This window comes from Hydra vulgaris, chromosome 12 (genome assembly GCF_038396675.1).
Source record: "Hydra vulgaris chromosome 12, alternate assembly HydraT2T_AEP".
In the NCBI taxonomy this organism is placed as follows: Eukaryota; Metazoa; Cnidaria; class Hydrozoa; order Anthoathecata; family Hydridae; genus Hydra; species Hydra vulgaris.
In genome coordinates this window covers 42,672,501-42,695,000 of record NC_088931.1, presented here as the reverse complement: position 1 = coordinate 42,695,000, position 22,500 = coordinate 42,672,501, and the positions used below count along the sequence as shown (strand labels likewise).

The 22,500-nt window shown below is 29.9% G+C and overlaps 1 protein-coding gene across 1 annotated transcript in view; it reads left to right on the top strand.

The window, feature by feature from the left end:
- The window catches only part of LOC100206968 (metacaspase-2), a 65,773-nt gene that overhangs the window by 36,006 nt on the left and 7,267 nt on the right, over window positions 1-22,500 (top strand). The window contains exons 4-6 of the mRNA XM_065813325.1: window positions 12,184-12,379; window positions 17,725-18,777; window positions 21,690-21,781. Coding sequence (XP_065669397.1) covers window positions 12,184-12,379; window positions 17,725-18,777; window positions 21,690-21,781 — 1,341 coding nt within the window. The remainder of the gene's footprint in view (window positions 1-12,183; window positions 12,380-17,724; window positions 18,778-21,689; window positions 21,782-22,500) is intronic.

Here is a 22,500-nt window from a genome sequence, read left to right as displayed (position 1 = left end):
TGGGATGTAAGAAATTTGTTGATCAAAGACTCGAAGACCTTGCTAATAACAGAAAGAAGGCTGATTGGACAATAATTAGAGGGGTCACAATGTTCACCTGAGTTTTTGAAAATCGGAACAGCAAATGCCATTTTCCAGCAGGCAAGAAAACAAGACTCAGTCAAGCACTTAATATATAGTTTAGAGAGAATTGAAGAGAGTTCTGGAAAACAATTTTGTAAGACTGTGACAGGGATGTTGTCTGGACCACAAGCCGTAGAAGAATTTAATTGAGATATGAGTTTAGCAATGAAAGCTGGAGTGATTTGAATGTTTAACAATGGGTTAACCTGTTTAATTAGAATGGAAGAACGAGAATGGCCATGAGATTTGAGAGTCGAATAAGAAGAATTATTTGCAAATAGTTCTTTCTTATTCTTTGGAGAGGCAATAAGATCAGTCCCATGAATGAGACCTACTTTTGTTAATGATGCTGTTCAAGATTTCCAAAAGTCTCTAGAGCCTAACTTCTGAGATAAGATACAAGATTTAGTGAACTGAGAACTAATGAAGCTTAGCATTCCTGCCTGAATCCAGGAGGTTATGTTGGAGGCACATTTTTCAGCTGAGAGGGAAAAGACATCAACCCAAGGACCGTCACGAAGAAAATCTTGAAAAGAGTCCCAGTCAGCTTTAGAGTAGTAATAAGTTGTGCAATGATAGAGTGAGTTCGAAAAGGAGGTACGAGGTAAAAGATTTAAAGAGATCATTGCATGGTCAGAACCAACTAAAGGAGAAAAAAGAGAAATTGAACACAAGCTAGGATCAGAGACCAAACATAAATCAAGGAGTGAAAGTAAATGATTAGGGTTGTCAGGAAAGCAAGTCACAAAGTTAGCTATCTGAGTAAGAGATTGAGAAATGCAGAAGTTAAAGGCTTTAGTGCCGGCAGGGTCAGTGGCATTAGAGCCAAACCATTTAGTGCGATGAGCATTAAAGTCACCAATAACAAAAAAAGTGGCAGAGGGGTAAAGAGAGAGGGCATGCAATCTTGGGAATAAGGAGAACGATAAAGAACAAAGAGAATGGTGATAGAGTGGAAGCACATAAAAGAATGGTCAAAGGATTCGAACCTGATTTCACAATAAACAAGTGAATTGATGCGTATGTATACCCTGAGCCAAACATGTGACTATTAGAGTCTTGGCGAATCAAGTGATAGTACCCACCAACATTGAGATCAGTAAAAGGAATAGCAGAATTTAAATTAGTCTCACTAAGAGCAAACAAGTCTGCTGAATTTTGAAAGAGGTAAGATTTAACTGATGGAAGGTTGCTTCGCAGACTACGAATATTAGTTAAAGAATATTAGTTAAAACAGTTAGGTGGTGGGGATGATTTTTTTATGTTTAACCTTTTGGGTTACTTTTGGCAAGTTTAAAGAGAACTTGACTTATTCATGATAGAGCGCGGCCTCCCAAGCAATGAGCTATGTAATTTTCTCAGCCCTTTAATCAACCATAAGTCGTAACATTGGACTCCTTATGTGGCCTCAACAATACGCACCAAAAGCATTAACAGAGACACCATACATGCGCAACAGGGCACTGTTAATACTCTGGTATTTTGCAGTTGTTGATGGAATCAGCCTCTCTGAGAGCTACCACAGAGTTTGGGAAACCTTACTACCAGCCGGCCTCCGAACCATTAAATTGAGTTTTAGAGCTGTACCCTTATTAGGAGATAACAAGAAGAGTTGCATTGCCACTATCAAGGAGACACAAGCAAAAACTTATTAGAAGAGTCAAGAAGATACAGCATTCATCATCCTAGGTAGGAAACAATCTAACAGGTTTATATCTACACCAGCCCTAATAGATAAGGAAGGGGTTCCAGGCTGGTCAACAAAATTATTCTGCTTACCCCTAAAGTCTTTGCCTAGGAGACCTTTTACAAGACATTAGCTGGATGTAGTTAACATCTGCCCAAGATGAGTATTTTTATGACAGGAATGTTGTCTGGATCACAAGCCATAGAAGAATTTAATTGAGATATGACTTTAGCAATGGAAGCTGGAGTGATTTGAATGTCTATCAATGGGTTAACCTGTTTAATTGGCATGGAAGGAAGAGAATAGCCATATTAGAGATTCTAGTTAAAAGATTCAGGGTCATATTAGGAGAAAATGGAGAAGATGAAAACAACCTAGGATCAGAGACAAGACATAAATCAAGGAGTGAAGTTAAATTATTAGAATTGTCAGGAAAACAAGTCATAAAGTTACCTATCTGAGAAAGAGATTGAGAAATGCAGAAGTTATAGACTTTAGTGCCAGCAGGGTCAGTGGCGTTAGAGCCAAGCCATTCAGGTTGATGAGCATTAAAGTTACCAATAACATCAATATTGGCAAAGGGGTAAAGTGAGAGAGAATATTATATCTAAAAGTGTGCAGTCTTGGGATTAAGGAGAATGATAAAGAACAAAGAGAAAGGTGATAGAGTGAAGAGATGCTAAGCAGAAGCACATCAAAGAATGGTCAAAGGTTTCGAACCTGATTTCACGACAAACAAGTGAATTGATGCGTATGTGTACCAAGCCAAGCATGTGACTATTGGAGTCTTTTTGAATCAAAAGATAGTACCCATCAACACTGAAATCTGAAGAAGAAGTAGCGGAATTTAAATTAGCCTCACCAAGAGCAAGCGAGTCTGGTGAATTTTGCAAGAGGTAAGATTCCACTGATGGATGGTTGCTTCGCAGACCACGAATATTTGTAAAAGATAAATTAAAACAGTTAGGTGATGGGAATGGTTTTTTATATTTAATATTTTGAGTTACTTTTAACATGATTTAAGTTAAAAGTGAATTTGACTCATTCATAGATAGAGCACAGCCTCCTAAGCAATGAGTTATGCAATTGTCTCAGTCCTTTCAATTATCTCAGTCCTTTCAATTATCTCTAAGTCCTAAAATAGGGCTTATTATGTGGCCTCGACAATGTGCACCAAAAGTATTAACAGGAACACTATCCATGCGCAACATAGCACTTTTAATACTCTGATATTTTGCAGCTGTTGAGATCAGCTGCAAAATATCAGAGTGTTAAAAGTACTATGTTGATCATCATCAATGGAATCAGCCTCTCTGAGAGTTACTACAGAGTTTAGGGAACCTTACTTCCAGCTGGCCTAAGAATCATTAAACTGAGTTTTAGAGCTGTACCCTCATTAGGGGATAACAGGAAGAGTTCCATAGCCACTATCAAGGAGGCACAAACAAAAACCTATGAGTAGAGTCAAGAAGATCCAGCATTTATCATCCTAAGGAGGAAACAATGTAACTCAGGTTTACATCTACACCAACCTAATAGATGAAGAAGAATTCGAAGTTGGTTAGCAAAATTATTTTTAAATTCCTAAATTCTTTGCATAGGAGGCCTCCTACAAGACAGTAGCTGGATGCAGTTAACACTGCATCAAAATAGATTTAAAAGTTTAAACAGAACACAATAAAACATAAAATAACTTACAGGTGAGTAAAACCGTGCCAGACATTCAGAAAAAACACAAGCATACATATAAACATAAAGAGCAGAACACAAACACACATAAATCAACTTACCAGTGAATGAATACCGTGCCAGAGGTTCAAACAGAACACAAACACACATAAAGTAACTTACGGGTGAGTGAACACTGTGCTAGAGGTTCAGACAGAACACAACCATACAGATAGCAACTTACAGGTGAGTCAAGACTGCACCAAAAGTTTAGACAGAACACAAACATACATATAAAATACATAGATTATAGGTGAGCTAAAACAGTAACTAAGACACTTCCAACTATATAAAAGACACAAAAAATAAATTTATATATATAAATATATATATATATATATATATATATATATATATATATATATATATATATATATATATATATATGTATATTACTATAGGCATGACCAATATTAAATAGTACTGATGACATGAAGCAAACTCCTTCCAGTCTTTGCTTAGAAAGCGAACCCCACAAGGCAGCAGGTCATGGGACAGGTTGCATTAAGTTACCAGTAGAAAGGTGATCATGAAGACCATACTCCTGACTTGATTTGAGTATGAAGGCCATACACCTGACCTGACCTGACTTGAGTCATGAAGACCATACACCTGACCTGACTATTCATAAGTCCATGTTTCAAAAATTCACAAAAAAACTGGTTTTTTATCACCTGGAATAACTGGAATAATCCTATTATTTTTGTTTAACATTTGAGTTAAAAATAGTCCTTAATAAGCTTTGGAATATTTTGCTGTTGCAGTTTTATTAGAAAATAACCTATGAGTAGAGAAATGATTCCAGCAAATGCAATTTCATGGAAAATATTTAATGCTAAAAAAACAACTCGTTTGTTGTTTGCTTGTTTGGATATAAAGTTTGGGCAGATAATTGGAAAGCTTTTTTTAAGTTAGCAGGTTGTAAACATAGTTAGACCTGCTCTTGCAGCCAACATCCAACTATTGTCACATCATGATAATGTTACTTCTCATTCTCTTTTCTATAAATACTATAATAGCCACTGCTCTAAAGTGCTAGCATCTCTTGTGCCATCCATAAAAATTCATTTTTGTGTTCAAGTCTTATTGTTTCATGTCTCATCGTTTTACAGTGACAGTGCTCAAAAAACTTTTATTTGTCTAGTTTTTTTAAATAATGATGTGTATCTTTGCATCAGAAAAATCTAATTATTTCATTTGTGCAGATATGGCGTCCTTGTGGTTTATAAAGGGATACTTAATATAATTCTGGTAATATATTTTTTAATACCTTCTCTGCAACTTCATGCATATTGGAAACAAAATTAACAATCATACTGGCACTAATCAATTTACAAACACTGCCATTTTGAAACCATTCAGGTAATGGAATTGGATAACTTTATACATAAGTTGTCATCATTTGAAATGCTCTCAATGCTAGAAGTAACATCCTCTTCATCAAAAAATATTTAAAAATGGAACACACATCAATTCTTTTAAATGAAAACCCTGTTAGACAAATACTTTCATTAAGATCTGTAATGCTTTTAATTGTATAATGTTTTCTGAAATCATATGTTTCATCCAGTGAATGATGATTATATTTGCAAACTGCTGGGAGCTTGCATAAAGGTGAGCTTAATTTAGTTTTTTTTTTAATGCTAATTCACCTCCCCAAGACCAAGAAGGCCACTACAGTCAAGGTCACTACAGTCTTCTTTAATTGTGGTTACAACCCTCTCTGTAACTCTGAAACCAAATTAGAGATAGTTTTGATAAAATATTTTGGTTTGTAATAATTGTTGGTATAGACTTTTTGGAATAGTTCAATGTTGTACATTACTGTTTTTTCAAATATTTATCATTAAAATGATTGATACATATTGTTGAGTTTTCTTTGAGGATCCAATCAGCTTGGTTGACAATTACAAAGATCTAGATGATTGTTATTATCTAGATGATTTTATTTGTAGAAAAAAAGAAACTTACCTGTACTCACCAAAAGTACTTTTTTTGTCAAAAATAAAATAGAAATTAGCAACTAAATTTGTAAACAAATTTTATATATAGCCGTGACTAGGATCCCCCACACATCTTCTTTTCTTTAACAAAGGGGGAACGAGTTTAGGAGCTGTTTTCTAATATTTCTAATATTAACTATGAATCTAATATTATCTAATAATCTAATATTAATATTTTTCAAATTTTTATTGGACATATTATCTCAACTTCTTTCCTTATTAATAGTGTCTACAGCGGAATGCCTTTCCTTAAGTAACCACAAATCAACATACTTTGATGGATTGAAGCTTGATAGTGGTGATCCTACTAGTTTGATGAATAACATTGTTGAAACTGTTTTAGTGATTAATGAATCTTGTTGGTGTGATGATCAGATTCATCTGTAAAAGTCCTTGTTTGCATTCACTTAAGAAAATGGGGGTAGTATGTAAAATGTGAACCAAATGAACTAGATTTTTAGGATATGTTTTTTTTACAAGGTATTCACGGAGTCCACAAACCACTTCTCTTTCATTTAATTGTTGTCTTGTCGACAAATTTCTTTTTTTGGTTGTTCCAAATGTCAGCTGAGTGTTAATGTTTATCGTCTAAGATGCCAGCCCATTAAGCTAATTCAATATCTTTGTCAGCAAACAAACTTTTTTCAAATGACTCATTTAGTTTTATATAAAAGGCATTCAGATCAATAGCCAGATTATTTTTTTGCAATTTTTCTTGTGGAGTAAAACTTCCTAAAAACAGAGATTCAGAGTGCAGAACCTAAAGTTAATTTGTAATTGGGACCACCCTTTGTTCTTCTTTCTTGAAATAATACTTTAATTTTTTGATTTGCCTTGTACAGAGCAACGTCCCGCTCATGGAGATTTAAACTCAATTCCAATAATTCTTGGGGAGCAACACACCGCAATTCTAGATCCATTAAAAACTCTGTAGATGTAACTTTCTTTTTTAAACCTTCATAAGTGGATTTTTCATTTTTATCCCTTGCAAGATCAACCATCACTTCTTCAAAATGATTTACCAGCGCTTTATATTTTTTCCATACTGCAAAAGCTGAAGAGAAACTAGATAACACCTATTGTGTATTTAAAGTTCTACCATTTTTTAGCAGCTAAATATTGAGTAATTTCCACATAAATGTAACTGTATTTTGGGAGTAAGCATGATACACAACATAAAGCTTATTAAGAAATTATTTGAATCTCTTAATACCTGAAATCTCTCTAATAGTATCACATATTGATAATTCTAGTCTATGATTAGCACAATGCAAAACTATAACAGAAGGAAAATTTTTCAGTGAGTAATTTTACAAAGCCACTTTTGAATCCTAACATTACATGCTGCGCCATCACATGCTACAAAAACTATATAATTTTTCAAGTATTCCGTAAGAATGAAGACATTCAAGTAAAGCATCAAATACTCCTTAAGTCGCAAGGCTTTTAAGTTCCACTAAATCCAAAAATAAATTGATTTAATTTTATGACTTCTGCATACTAATGCAGACATAATGCAACATAACTAAATTCTGAATACTAATGCATGCGTTTGTAGATTGAAGAATATGACCCATTTCAACTCTGTTAATTTCTTGTAGATCAGTTTCCATTTCAAAGTTATTAAAGGACTGATTTCTTTTGCAACTTTATATGCAGTTCAAAAAATGTTTGCTGTTACAGTTTTCTCATGCGTTCAAGACTTTAAAATATTGTTTGCAAGTGCCTCTTTTTTAGCTTCTTGCAAGCTTTAATGCAGCTTGATGTCCAGCATATTTGCAATGCAACATAATATAAAATATTTTCAAGTATTTGATCACAAAGATCAAATATTTTAAAATATTTGCTCTTTGTGATCAAATATTTTCTTTTGTAGTGAACTTAGCTGTTGCTTTCTATCTTTGCGAAAATAAGAAACTTCATTAATTGACCGTTCTTTAGTTCCGTTCCCATTTTAGCTTATACACCCAAAAAATGTCATTTTTTTCTTGTTTTTTTGTTTTTTTTCCCACTCCTTTTTGGTACAAAAATCTGTTTTTTGCACTTATGTCCATCAACTTAACTCAATTGGTGTATTTGTCTATAGAAGATAAATTTGACATTGTAAATTTGATTTGTTGTTTTTTTTGTGTTTTTTTTAACCGGAAAGTCAGCTGAAAAGAATCTAGTTTTGAGTAGAATCTAATTTTTTTCATATATATATATTTTTTATTAAATAGTTTTTTATCAATTTTTAAATTTATTGATTAATTTATAACTTTGATTTTAAAGTACTGATAACATTAATGAAGTTCATTAATAATATGATAAAATTTACTGTTGTAAGTTAAGAAAAAAGTTCTTATTAATCAAATTAAATTTTTACTAATGGCTAAAGAATAATAGATTTTAAAAAGCAGCACTTTGATGTTTTTAAATCCGCAAAAAATCTTTTTCTTAATGACTTTTATGAGTGAGATTTGTATTTTTTTAATGGAAACAATTTAAAATATGATGTTTTAAATTAAATGTTTAAAATTTAAAATAAACTAAGTTCATTAAATAATAATGCAAGGGGAAAAAAAAGTATATATAACACACCTGTTTGACTCAATGTAAAAGCGAGCGTGGCGTTTGAGTTTATCAAAAAGTATTTCTGTATAAAAAGATTAAAACTTCGCTAACTTTAAAATAATAGCAACTTATTTCTTTAACTGCTTTCATCATCAAATAAATAAATATAAAAGATCTCTCCTTTCTTATTAAATAAGTATTTACATTAATGGCTAAAGAATAATAGATTGAAATAGTGGAATAAAAATAAATATTGCTATTATATTTTAAATGGTTTAGAATCATTTTTCTGGTTTTTGCATGTTTTACAGTAAACCTGAAATGAACTAAGATTTGATAACTCTGTGCTTAATAGTTTACATTTGGAACACTTTGTCATGAATGTCTATTCTATCTGATTCCTACGTCATCCTGGTGATTTTTATACAAAAAGAATTTGTTACCAAATATATTTTCAAAAATGTCATCTTTTACAACAAATCTTGTTAGTTTAAGGTGTACATTTGTGTTGGTGCTTTATTGCAATGGCGTAATCTTAATGTGTTATGTCCCAAACTATTTATCAATGAATTTTGTTGAAGCAACTGTTTCGGCAAGTCAAATTTTAAAATATAAAGTAAATAAATTTTTCTCTTTGGATTATCAAACTAATATCAGATAATTTGTTAAATCCACCTTTTATCTCGTGCATATATTTGTTTATTAATATTATTTTATTATTAAGTCAATTTTATTTTAATAAATATGTATTTGACTGAGAGGGAAATTTTGAAACAATACATTGGATGGAAAAATGATTGGGAAGTTAAGTGTAACTTTCCTTTTATTAAGCTATTATTTAAGGCAAATAAGATCACTAACAATGTCATTTCCATTTTAATGACAGTCTTTAAAATAAGAGACGATTTATTTTTTAAGCAAAGAATTTTTTAAAACGCAACTGTTGCAAGCTCCACCCCCAAAAAAAAATCATCAAATCCAAATGATTTTTACACTTTATTTAATGTGAAAAAGTCATTTGGAGTCAGGAGCTACTGAGTCAAATTGATCAACTTATTTCTGAAAAAACAAATGTGGAGCAAATAGAGAAATTTAAAATGCAGGTATTTAAGTTGGAAGCTGAAATTACAGATTTAAATTCTAAAAATCTCTAAACAACTCATTTTAACACTGAAGTTCTCAATTAGAGACTATGAATATTAGGCTAAAACAGAAGGAGTAGTTCCAACTTATTTTAAAAAAAAAGACTAAAAACAGCACAACATTAATTTGGATCTGCTTATGCCAAAAATGAAAGATGTTAAAAAGAAATTTTTTAAAAGATTTTTTATCTTTAAATAAAAAGGATTTGAAAAAAGTAATGCAAAAATCAGTGATGTAAACCAGAACAGTTGCCGAATTTGCAAATGTTTTGTTAGCGGTTATATGGATTTTTTTTTTTTTTTTTGATTCTTACTTAGACTATGACAGTATTGGCTCTTATGAGATGTTCTGAAAAAAAGACGTATTCTGTGTAATCTTGGTGCAAAGATTCTTCCATCTGAGCCCAAGATAAGACAAAAACAAAAAATGCAGACAATTTATGTCAGTAATAAAAATGTTACTGTGAAGTCCATGTTGCTTTATCCATCTGCAAATGAATCACCTTGTTTAGTATTGTATTGATGTATTGATGGTTAAGAATTTGACAACTTATATTGAAGAGGTTTTTAATCGTCTTCAAATTCTGAACCAGCTCAACTCTGATATTGGTTTTGGCAAAGAAGTATGGCTCCTTTTTACTGGGGATAAGGGTGGAAGGTATATGAAATTCCATTTTAAAGTTGTCAATTCTAAATCATCAGGATCTGTAAATAATGTTCATTTATTTTGTATGTATCAGGGTATAGACTGTAGTGAGAATGTTACTTTTATTCTCGGGGATTATACCAACAACATAAAAAGTTAATTTGTCAGATTAAGTTCTTTTTATGTCTTTTAGTCTTAAACTAAAAGGCAAAAAAATTTGGTTGTTCTTGGGTGGAGATTTTCATTTCATTAATGATGTTTTGGACACCAGGGTTCAGCTGCTAGGTTCTCTAGCTCTACAGACCTAGTTGAATTGAATTCTCTAAGAAACCATGTCTCTATGTCTCACACACCTGGTAATTGTAAAATCCATAAAGAACTATACAATCTCTAGAAAGTGCAAACAATGAGAACTTGTGTTAAGATAGACATGGCTTAAGAGCTCTAGGTAAGTTCCATAATTCAATTATTGCTCCTATAATTTTCCCTACAATAACATTTGATAATGTAGTGCTTCCTGTTTTGCATATTATGTTAGGAATAGTGTTTTAAAAGAAAGAACTAGAAAAAATATCCAAAAATAACATGAGTGCTTGTGAAAGGTCTCTTCTTCAGGTACTAAAAGATATTATGGTTGGGCCATAAACTTACCATAGTAATGTGTTTGTAGGTTATCATACAATAGTATTGCTAAACCATTATAAACTGTGCAGTATGATTGACGGTGAAGAGATTAGAAATATGTATTTTATGTATTTAGTTGTTTTTTAATAAGTTGCAACCTATACCTTTTTAGACAAAAATTTCTTTCTGATGCAGAAATTAGCGAGTTTCATATAAAGTTATTCATACGTAAAATGCACTGATTTTTAATGTGTCACTATTTATAGAATTGTATAAAACTGTTTGATTTTTAATTTAATGAGTTTGTTGAGTTATTGAAATTTGAAATTTCAAAACAATGAGTTTTCAAATGATTTCGATATATGTAAATAGACATGTAACTAATCTAAATCATTTGAAAACTTATTGTTTTGTATATACATATAAATTTTGTCAAAGCCTATTTTTTTTATAAAAAAATATTATTGATCCAAATACCATAAAGTTATTCTAATACCAAAAGTGAGGATAATTAAAAAATCTATAGTCTAATTTGGTCAAGTAATAATTTTTGCTGAACTTTTTTTTTAGTTTTTTTTATTTATTAACATTCTACACCTTATTAGTATCGTATGCACAGAAAGAATTTTTTTAAAAGAATGAGGCATTCTTTTAAAAATTCTGTTACTTGGCATATTTATTCTACAATCTGTGGTTTTATTTTGTAATGCAATAAATGTTTTTGACTTTTTAAAATATTCAAGAACAAAAACTTCAATATTTTGATATTTAAATACCATTTAAACCCTCTTTTATAGGCCCCATTTTGTGATGCAACTTTGAATTTTGCAAAAATTGCAATTTGCTTTACTGACTTGAATAATTCCTGTTTTAGTTAACACTAGGTTTAAGTAAAAAAAGTTTGTTTTTATAATGGTCTAACAATGTTTATAATTAAATTAAGAGTGTATTATTAACACTCCTTTAAGAAATATTTTCAACAAAAAAAAAAGCAAGAAGCCTTTAAAGGGATCCCAAACCTCCTGTTGTGTTCATGTTTAAGAGAATGATATAAAATAATGTTTAATCTAAAATTTTTTGATTAAAACAAAAGAATAAATGCATACCAAGAAAAACTTTTTATTTTATTTTAGTTGAAGAATTTTTTTGTTTGTGTAAAAGATCGATTATGTAAACAAACTAAAGAATTGATGACGCCATATGCTAAAACTCTTAGGAATAAAATGCACTTGAATAAATTATCAAGTTTGTAGATTTTTTGGCCTTTAACATACTATTAAATATTTGGTTTTATATACTTTTTTGACTTATATTGTACATATTAAATATTTTTTGCGTTTTGTCTACTTTGTTTTTATGATGTACTAGCATAGATAATTTGAGAAAATTGAGTGAATAAATTTTGTGACATTTTCTTAGTGATTTAAGGTAAGCTTATTTTTGAATAAAAAATTGTTAATATACCTGAATTTTGAAGGCTGGTGCTGATATGATAGCATTAACATATTTATAACTGCTTATCAGTAAAAAAGGTCTCAAGTCATTACCATCAAGCAATAATTAAAAAAGTTACGATCATCAATTCTTTTTGATTGAGTTGTACAAGTTTTATAATCAACTATGTACTAAGCACTGATCAACTACGTACTAAGCGCTGAATTTGTATGTACTTTTTAGGTTCTAAAAGAAAAAAACACAAATATAAATCATACTCAGAGCAAACAAAATGACTTTGGAAAGAATATCAAGCAAGATGATTGTGTGAGGATTAGAAAACAAGATAATTCTGGGAGTATCAGAAAAAGTGATTATTCTTTGAGGATCAGAAAAAATAATAATTCAGAGATTAGGCCATTGAGTTCTAAAAATGAAAGTAAGTTTTTCTTTCAGTTTTTTCAAATCATTTCACAAAAATAATAATAGTTTGATATTTTAAATGTTGTGAATGGTATTTTAAAGTTTATTTTATTAAGGGTTTATGTTATTTAAATTGATTAGTTTTTTCTGTATATGTAAGATGTTCTAGAAATATATGGATGGAAGAGATCTTTAAAAAATGTTCCTTTTCATAAAATTTATAAGATATATTTGAATCTTTAACAACAATGTTTTGCAAATTCCAAATTTTTTTGATCATAATTAGTGCATTCTTCTTATAATGATTCAATAGATAATTGGTGTGGTAATCATATAATGACTCCATTGATAATCAGTGCAGTGTTCATATAATGGTTCTATTACTGACTAGTGCAGTGTTCATATAATGGTTCAATAGATAATTAGTGCAGTGTTAAATTAATAATTAGTTAAATGGTTCAATTAATAATTCATGCAGTGTTTAATTGATAACACTAGCGAACAACATTTTTGCTACCTGAGATCTATTAAGTGTACTAAGACCATTTTGACCTGCTGATTCCATATATGTCATTGACCTGCTGATTCTAAATATGTCATATGTGTATCATGTCAGGTTTTAAAGTTATATTGACATCTTGATTTACCATTTTAACACTTTATGGTAATTATAAATATAATGTAAATGCTTCTAAATTTCAATACAATAACTAAAATTTTTATGTAAATAGAAGAGCAAAAGCAACTATACAGTAACATATGTACAAATAACTTCAGGCAATCATAATACAGTGCATTTTGAAATCAAAAATAATTAGACGATGTTGCTTTTCTTTTGTAAGTAGTGTCACACTCTCACTGTAAAAACCAACAAAAATCGCCCAACATTATGCTGTCATTGTCGCTGACTGCACCTAGATTGGATGGGAAGAAACTGAGATAGGAATGCAAAAAGTGAATTTTAAGAACATTCTGCATCCCATATTCTTGTATTTTGTTAGTACTCTTTCAACCAACTTTTCATAGTTCTCAGACCTGTGGTTTCCCAAAAAGTTAGAAACCACTGCCACAAATGCATCCCAAGCTGCCAACTTAGCAGGCTGCAGCTGTGTCTTGAAGGTGGAATTACGAATGACTTCACAAATTTGAGGTCTGGTGAACACACCTGCACTTATTTTCACTGGTGTAAGAGTGATCTTGAACTTCTCTTAAAGATAAGCGAAGCCACCCGAATCCCTGCCTAGAGCCTTCACAAAATTTTTGAACAGTCCAAGTTTTATGTGAAGAGGAGAAAGTAGTATTTTGGATCAATAAGAGAGTAGGATCAATAAGAGACTCATGTCATACATTGTATCTGCCAGGTACATGATTAGTTCTTGCTGTCCAGTCTTTAACTGTATAATGATTTTTGTTGTCATGGCTGTTCCATAGACATAGAAAGCACATGTACTTTGTGTATCCCAGATGCAATCCAAGATGAAGGGACGCTACTTTTAGATCTCCACAGAGTCACCAGTTATGATCTCTATACTTGATAATGTTGAGAAGCAACTTCATAGAACCACTTTACTTGAGTCTATAAACAGACGCCAGTCTCCCGGAGTATACACAGTCCAGTTCTTTCATTAAACCGTTAATGTCAGTACAATAACAGATACTGTCATTCTTGTCATAAAATTTAGCAAGCTGTACATGCCTATTACGAAAATATGAAATTGTTGTTCCTCTTTGAAATAAATTACATTGTTGTAAGCGAGATCCAAGCAGTTCTCCCTTCTTCGTTAACCCCAGATCCCTCACTAAATTGTTCAATTCAGCTTTGCCAATAAGATGAGGTATCTTTTCATCATTTATAGGTTCATATGTATACTCTCCTGCTCCCTGTGACTTTCCTCATCATCATCGTCACTTTTGCAATCAAGGCATACTGTAGGATTGGGAACTGAATTTTGTTCATCTTGTGGAGCAGGTTTCAAAGCTGAGTCACAATTCGGATAATGAATTGCTGATTTTTTTTTCTTGGAATATCCAGCAATATTTATCATGCAGAAGTAGCAGTCCGAATGATGATCTCTTGGCTCTTACCATATCATTGGTACCGCAAATGGCATAGACTTTCTTTTGCCATTTAGCCACTGGGTGAGCCCCACATAACAAACACTGCAGCAAATATGTGGCGCTCAGGTTCTGTCTTGATCACATACTTTGACACCAAAGTAGTGATGATAGACAACCGTCACTTTTCTTGTAAGTTGTTTCCGCTGATCACAGAGAATAAAATGTCCACAGATATGACAGAAATAGTCTATTTAGTCTAATTATTTGAACAAAAGAATTTAAAAATTCTAATTATTTGAACAAAAGAATATCTAATGTTTTTTTTGCTTTGATTGTACTCCTTTAGTCTATAGATTATAGACTTGTATGGTCTATAGTTTATGTGTAAATATGAAGTTTAAAGTTTTATGGCAATAATGTTTTAATTTATTAATTAGAACAGTTCTATTTACTTAGTTTTAATTTAAACGCATTTTATGTTATTAAGGTTATAAACTGTATAAAACAGCATAACAAATGTTTTACATTTACACAAGCTTTTTATTTTGTTAAAACAACTTTGCAGTTTGTTTACAATAACAATTAAATACTTTTTAAAAATAACACATGTTTTATCGTCAGCTTGAACATATTAAATAGTTATCTGACTAATTAAAGTGGTTTAAATATTGTAATATTTGCGTTTTTACTCTTACTTTTATACTTTTTTAAAAATCATGTTAAGTAAAAACAATAACTAAAAGAAATATCTTAAGAGTATTAAATACGTTACTTGCTCATTACACTATAACTCCAACTTAAACTTTAAATTATAACTCAAGCTGTAAATTATAACAGTAACCTCCGCCAAACAAGAAAATCAGCAGATAATATTTAAATATGAGAGATAATATGTTAAAAAAATAACAATTACGAACTATTGGGTGGACACGAAAAAATCCGGTCAACTTTAAATTGAGATTTCTCTAAAACCTCAAATGCTTTTTATTTCTTGTATTTTTTTAATTAAATGTTACTTCCTTATCTTTAATTGTGTTGATAAACTTTTGTTTACAAATCAATGATTTGCAAAATGTTTTGGAAACAAATTGAGATGCGTAAAAAAGTTGTGAATCGATTGATTGTTAAATGTACAAAAATCTACAGTCATAGATATCATAAATAAGTTCAAGACTACTCAAAGCTTTGAAAGAAAACCTGGAAGTGAAAGAAAGAAAAACTTTCCATAAATCCAAAAAGGTAAATTCGATTCTCAGTTTATTGAACTGAGAATCGAATTTACCTTTTTGGAATTCCAAGAATTCCAAACCAGTCATAGCGAGATCTAGCAAGAAAATTCAAGACTTCGAATTCTTATATCAAAAAAGCACTTAAAAATACTGGAATTAAAGCATTTCATAAGAAAAATACTTCTTAGAGGAGCTTAAATGGTGAAATTAAAGAAATTTGACAAGCAAAGAAGTTAGTTAAAGTAATGGCGGATAAAAGTATGTGCATAATTGAAGGCAGCAAAACATATTGTAAAGATTTTTCACAATTTCCTGGTCAACAATTTTACTTTTAGAACAAAGATAAACCTGTCGATGATCAATTTAAATATATTCGGTGAGAAAAATTTGCATCCGAGTTTCTATTGGGGCAAACAATTTGTAGCTGTTGTATGCAGTCCTCTTGACTCTCAACATTAAAGATCGCCTCCAAAATAGACTTTTGCCATTTATGAAAAAACACAAACATCGATGTCTTTTTTGACCAGATCTTGCTACTTCTCACTATTCTAAAAAAGTTGTACAGTGGTGCAAAGATAATAATGTGAAAATTGTTTTTAAAGATGCGAATCCTCAAAATTGTCTTGAAGAGCGCAAGATTGAAGATTTTTGGACAATAGTTAAAGGAGTTCTTCGTGAGACAGATGGAGTAACAAAAAATTAAAAGGACTTCCAAAAAATGTGGATTAATGTCACCAATAAGGTGAAAAAAGAAAAAATCTGCAAAATGATGGCATCAACCCGTTATAAAATTCGATCTCTTGCCAAACAGCCCATCAAGCCCCTTAAAATTAAGTTGAAACCCTAATTGATGTAAATATATTTAATAAAAAGAAATTGAAATAAAAAGCATTAATGGTTTTATTTTCAATTAACTTTCAATTTAAAGTTGACCAGATTTTTCTGTGTCCACCCGGTAATGTACAAAAAAAGTTAGGGATGGTGGGGGGAAGGAGCAAAAAAATTTTTTTTCACTATTAGATTTTTTTGCATTAATTTGAGCCCTGGTTAGTTAAATGGTTCAATTGATAATTAGTGCTAGTTATAGATAATTAGTGCTCAATACTTACTTGAGATATGGCAATATTAAAGCAGCTTGACAGGTGTTTCATACAACTTCTGGAAAAGGCTTGATTGCTTTAAATAAGTTAACTTTTAAAAACTTATCTAGGTTGGAAGTTGTTAAAAACTTAATTGAATTACCAGAATTATTTTTAGGGCTACTTGAAACTCTGTTTCAAGTATACCAATTTTTTTGTTCTTTAGGCAAATTACCTCCTTTTTGCAGAGCATTAAGAATATCTTTGCTTTAAAACCATTTTTATTTTCTGTATCAGATTTAGTAACATAAATTGCAAAAATATTTTTATCTTTTTATTGAGTTGATCGTTCTTATTTTATATGATTGGTAAAGTAATTAGTTTTCCAATGGTTGTCTGTTATTTTTATTTTAGGAAATTTTTGTATGTTTTTAATTATGCATTTTATGAATTTATATAAATTTAGTTACATTGAAAAGCAAACCTTCTTTTTACTACCATCAACATGTAATTATGTTGAATATCTACATAAACAGCAAAATTTCTTTGCTATTAGTTTTGATTAATAAGATTGCTAGATGGCAAAACACTTTAATATGGATTGCTTTGAAGTGCTACTTTTAATGACTATGCAAATTAGCTTCTTTTTTTTATACACACATGTGTGTGTGTGTGTGTGTGTGTGTGTGTGTGTGTGTGTGTGTGTGTGTGTGTGTGTATATATATATATATAGAGAGAGAGAGAGAGAGATTGGTTGAGATTAATGGATTGAATGTTTAGTTTTTTGCTTGTCATATTAAAAAAATTTATAATTTTTTAGCATAATTATCAATATAAATTTAAGACCAAAATAAACTTTTCATTACTTAATACTTTTCGCAGTCAATTGCATATCAATATATTATTTATATTAATTAGTTTTACATATTTTTATATTAATTAGTTTTATATATTATTTATACTAATTAGTTTTACATATTTTTTTCTTAAATAGATACAAAGATACGTAAAGAGTCATCTTGCAGAAACGATGCCAAAGTTTTTTCTAAGAATAATCAACCTACAAATAATAGGGAAAAATCTTTAAAGCAAAACTTAGCAGATGATAAAAAAATGAAATCCTCACTGCAAAATCATACACTGTCAGATAATAAAAAAATGAAATCCTTACTGCAAAATCATACTTTGGTAGATGATAAAAAAATGAAATCCTCACTGCAAAATCATACTATGGTAGATGATAAAATAATGAAATCTTCAATGCAAAATCATATTTTGGTAGATGATAAAAAAGCAATCGATAAACAAAATGTTTTATCTGAACTATTTGGATCAGAATCTATGATAGAAAAACTTAATGAGTTTAGTTTTGAAGAAATGCAGAAGAATATTTGTACAAATTCTGAAACTTTTATTGTTGGTTCATTTTCTTTTGAACCTCCTCTTGGATTAAGTAACATAAACTTTGAATATGATAAATCGTCAAAAGAAGATCTATTTCATCTACAATCACCTGATATTGATTCAAAAAGTATAAAAAATAGCTCAGGAGCATTAAAGAAATTGAAAATAAATAAAACATGTGTCATAAACGATTGTGATTCAGAAAATATTGTTGCATTGACAAATAATGTAGAGTTGTTAAATGTCACATCGGTAAATAATACTGCAATAAAAAGTATTGCATCACTAAGATTAGAGAAAGAGTTTAACTCCCCTATGAATACAGAAGGGTTTGTTAGTAGTGTCATCAGAACTCCTATATCAATGTTTAAGAAAAAGGAAGGCATCCCTCAAGGAATGTTTTTTATCTCTCCAAATATAAATAAAAAAAATGTAACTCCTAATCCAAAAAACTTTCTTAGTATGAAAGAAGATCCAGTGGCACAAAGAATTAATTCTCCGCTTAGAATAGAAAGTGCTCCAAACCCAAAAGTTTCTGATAGTGTTGAAAACTTTACAAAACTTGTGGCAACTGAAGAGGCTATTTTTACAAGTTCTCTAAATAAGTGGAACAAAATACTTGAAAATGGAGTACCTGAAGAAGGTAAATAATTTTATGTTTGGAATCTTTCTAACTTTAGAAGGGAATAGAATTTTTATTTTTAAGTAACTACTATATATTATGTACGATATTGGAAGATATTTTTGCTAAAAGATGAAAATTATTTGCCTTCTTGAATACAAAAATTGGCAAAAGCTCTGCAAAAGTCAATAATTATGAATGGTTTGTATATATTCTCATATATTCAAAATATGTATTTACCAGTAAAATAGGTTTTTTGCAAATTTTTTTGAAATTTGTTATTTAATTATTAATATATAGATATTTGGATCTCTAATTGGGGAAATAAATCCCACAAAATTTCTTCAGCAAAAATATCTTCCATTAAGATATAGTATAAATAAATACAGTGGCTTTGAAACTCCAACTTTGCAGCTTTTCATTAGTTCTCTGATAAAAAAACCTCTCTTCTGTCCTCCTTTTGATTTGAGTTTTACAGTCGCCTTTAGTTGAATTTGCAAGGGTTCACCAGTTTCCAGATCAGTTGCAAGTTATACTAGTTGGTTGATAACAAGCTTCAAGTTTTTGTCTTGAATTTTCTCAAAACATCTTTTTCACAAATGAGGCCTTCACTTCTCACGCTTACCTTTACATACTTTTATCACTTTAAAGTGAATAAGTTGTTGTTGTGTTTTATTCTTTGCTTGTTTTAATGTTGTTGTATAGTTTTTCTATTGTACGAATATTAGAAATATTAGTTTTAAACTTTCTGAGGTTAATAAGTGATTTTTTACAAGTAAAAGTAAAATCCTACTGTTGGCATACAGATACTCCATCATTGAAATGTTGTCCATCATTGCAAGTATTTTGTTAACATACTTCACTTCACAAACTTTTACATACTTTAGTCACTTTAAAGTGAATAAACTATTGTTGTAAGCCAATGTTTTGTGAGTTTTTCCTTTATAAGAATATTATACGTAACTGCTGGTTGCTGAAATTCTTTACCAAGATAGCTTTTTGGTTGGTCATTCATCTATTTCTAACTTTGAGTAACTCAGTAAGGCTTTTTCTATGTTCTTTAAAAGACTTCTTTAAACCTACTAAACATTTTTTAAAAAATTTACCTAGCCACGGATCATTAAATAAATTGGTTTTTTAATTTAGTTTTTTTTGCAATTGCTTCCAAATTGTTTTGTTTGCAATTGCTTCTAAATTGTTTTGTTTGCAATTGCTTACAAATTGTTTTGTTTGCAATTGTTTACAAAATGCTTTGCAATTTATAGTTGTTACTCTTATAATTCTCCAATAACTTGCCTTTAAAGATTTCCTCAAAAAAAACTCTATCAATTTTATTACATTAGTTTTGGACTCCTTTTCCAAGTAAGGCTTATTAATTCTTTTTCAATGCCTCAGATATTACCTATAATAATTCTTTAATGCTTGGTTAGTTTACCCAACCTTTAGGTTTTCCCAGACGTTTCTTATTCATGTTATTTCTTACTCATAGTCACCTGGATATTGTATAGTATTTCTTTGAGATTGCACAATTATTCAGTCACTGTTTTTAACTTATGACCGTTTTTCTTTGTATGTTAACAAATAAAGAACATCGTACTATATATAGTATAATATTATATATACCATAATGTTCATGGCTACCATCTGCTATCCACTCATGCATAGCATATTTCAAAATTCCAAGTACTGAGGGTATTTCATGATTTATCACCTTTTATCTATGATCTATCAGCTTGGCCAACATGTAGGTTGCAATTTCACCTGAGTTGCACTGGAATCCAATACACAAAATAGTATTTATTCCTGCATAATAGCATTGTAATCTGTTTTTAGTTGGCAGCTTCCAAAACAATATGAATAGGTAATTAATCTGCAGTAGATTGTTTATCACCTAATTTTAAATTCTTAAGTTTGTGATGTATTCTTTTTTAACTCCTTAATTTGTCAATTCGGTAAATATATCAAAATATTCTTTTAAACTCCTTAATTTGTGGGTTTGGATAATATGTCAAAATGTTGTTTTTCGCATTGATACACTTAATGTTGATAACATGTTTGGTTTTATGTTTATTAAATACAACTCAATTGTTTTGGTTACCAACGCATACATTTGTTTAATACTTATTTCACAACACTAGTTTCAATCCATGTTCAGTATATTGTCTCTATGTTTCAATCCATGTTCAGTATATTGTCTCTATGTTTCAGTATTCTCTTATTATTTAACAATTAAATAAAAATTGTTATTTTACAACTGTTAAACTTAAACTAATTTATTCTCATTGTTATTTATTAATTGTTGTTTTCTCCTTTTGTGTCAGTTGTTTATTACTTGATTTTGTCTCCTTTTGTGTAATTGTTATTTATTACTTGTCATCTTTCATGTCATTTTTATTTATTACTTGTTCTTGTCTACTTTTGTGTAATTGTTATTTATTACTTGTTGTTTCATCTTTTGTATCATTGTTATTACTGAAATTTTACAGGTTGTATTCCACATTTTAACATTCAGGTAGTTTTTTCCTTTCAATCTCATTCTGGCCACAATTTTTAAAAAACCGCTCTAGTTTACATTGCTGTTGTCACATAGTTTCCTGCTTTTGTGTTATTTTTAGTATTGTTTCTTCCTCTAACATAGTTCTTATTGTTGTATTGTCGGATGCTTCCTAATAACTAATTATTTTGCATACAAGTTTATGACAAGGTTCAATATTTTTGATTTCTCCATTGTTAATTGATTGTATGTTTTCTTCTAGCCTTATCTTTGAAAATTCAAAATATTAATCATATTTTATTAATGTAACCATAATTACTGTTATAGATAGTTTATAGCCTAAAAATAAGGTAATTTATAATCTATAAATAAAATAAATAATTATTCTCAACATGTTTATGAATAAAACTCATATTAAAAGCATATTAATTGCTTTTAGTACAAGGAGATATTTTGGCAGCAATTGGGCAAGCCCAACTCTTTACACAAAAACGGTTTAAACAATTTAAAGAGCTTATTGAGTTGCATAAGGTGAAATTTTTTTCTAATAAATTTAACATACAAATACTATAAATAATGAATTTTTAACTGTAGAGGTTACAAATTTCTATCATCGCAGTTTTTTTATCTTTTCATATATATATATATATATATATATATATATATATATATATATATATATATATATATATATATATATATATATATATATATATATAACCCTCGGAATTAGGAAAAATGAGGGCGGCAATAACTTGCCGACCTCAATGTTTTAGAGGTCGTCATCAAGTCTGCAAAAAAATTTGATACAAAGGTCTTGCCATAAAACATAGAAACGAGGTCGGCAATGTTTTGCCGACCTCAAACACTTTTAGGTCGGCAGTTTGGTCAGCATTGCCGAATGCCGACCCTAATTCCGAGGGTTGTATATATATATATATATATATATATATATATATATATATATATATATATATATATATATATATATATATATATATATATATATATATATATATATATATATATATATACACACACACACTAGTGGCCATTGAATTAAAGCCGCTTGATGATTTTGCTGTAAAATGAAATATGTATAAAAAAGTAAGAACAACGTCATGCCGTTCGGTTTGTTTATATATGACGTCATTATTATTTATGTTATGCATATTATACACGTGTTTGGCTTAGTATTTAATTAAATTTCATGATTTCTTGCTGAAAAACTATAATGTTGTTATTGCTTA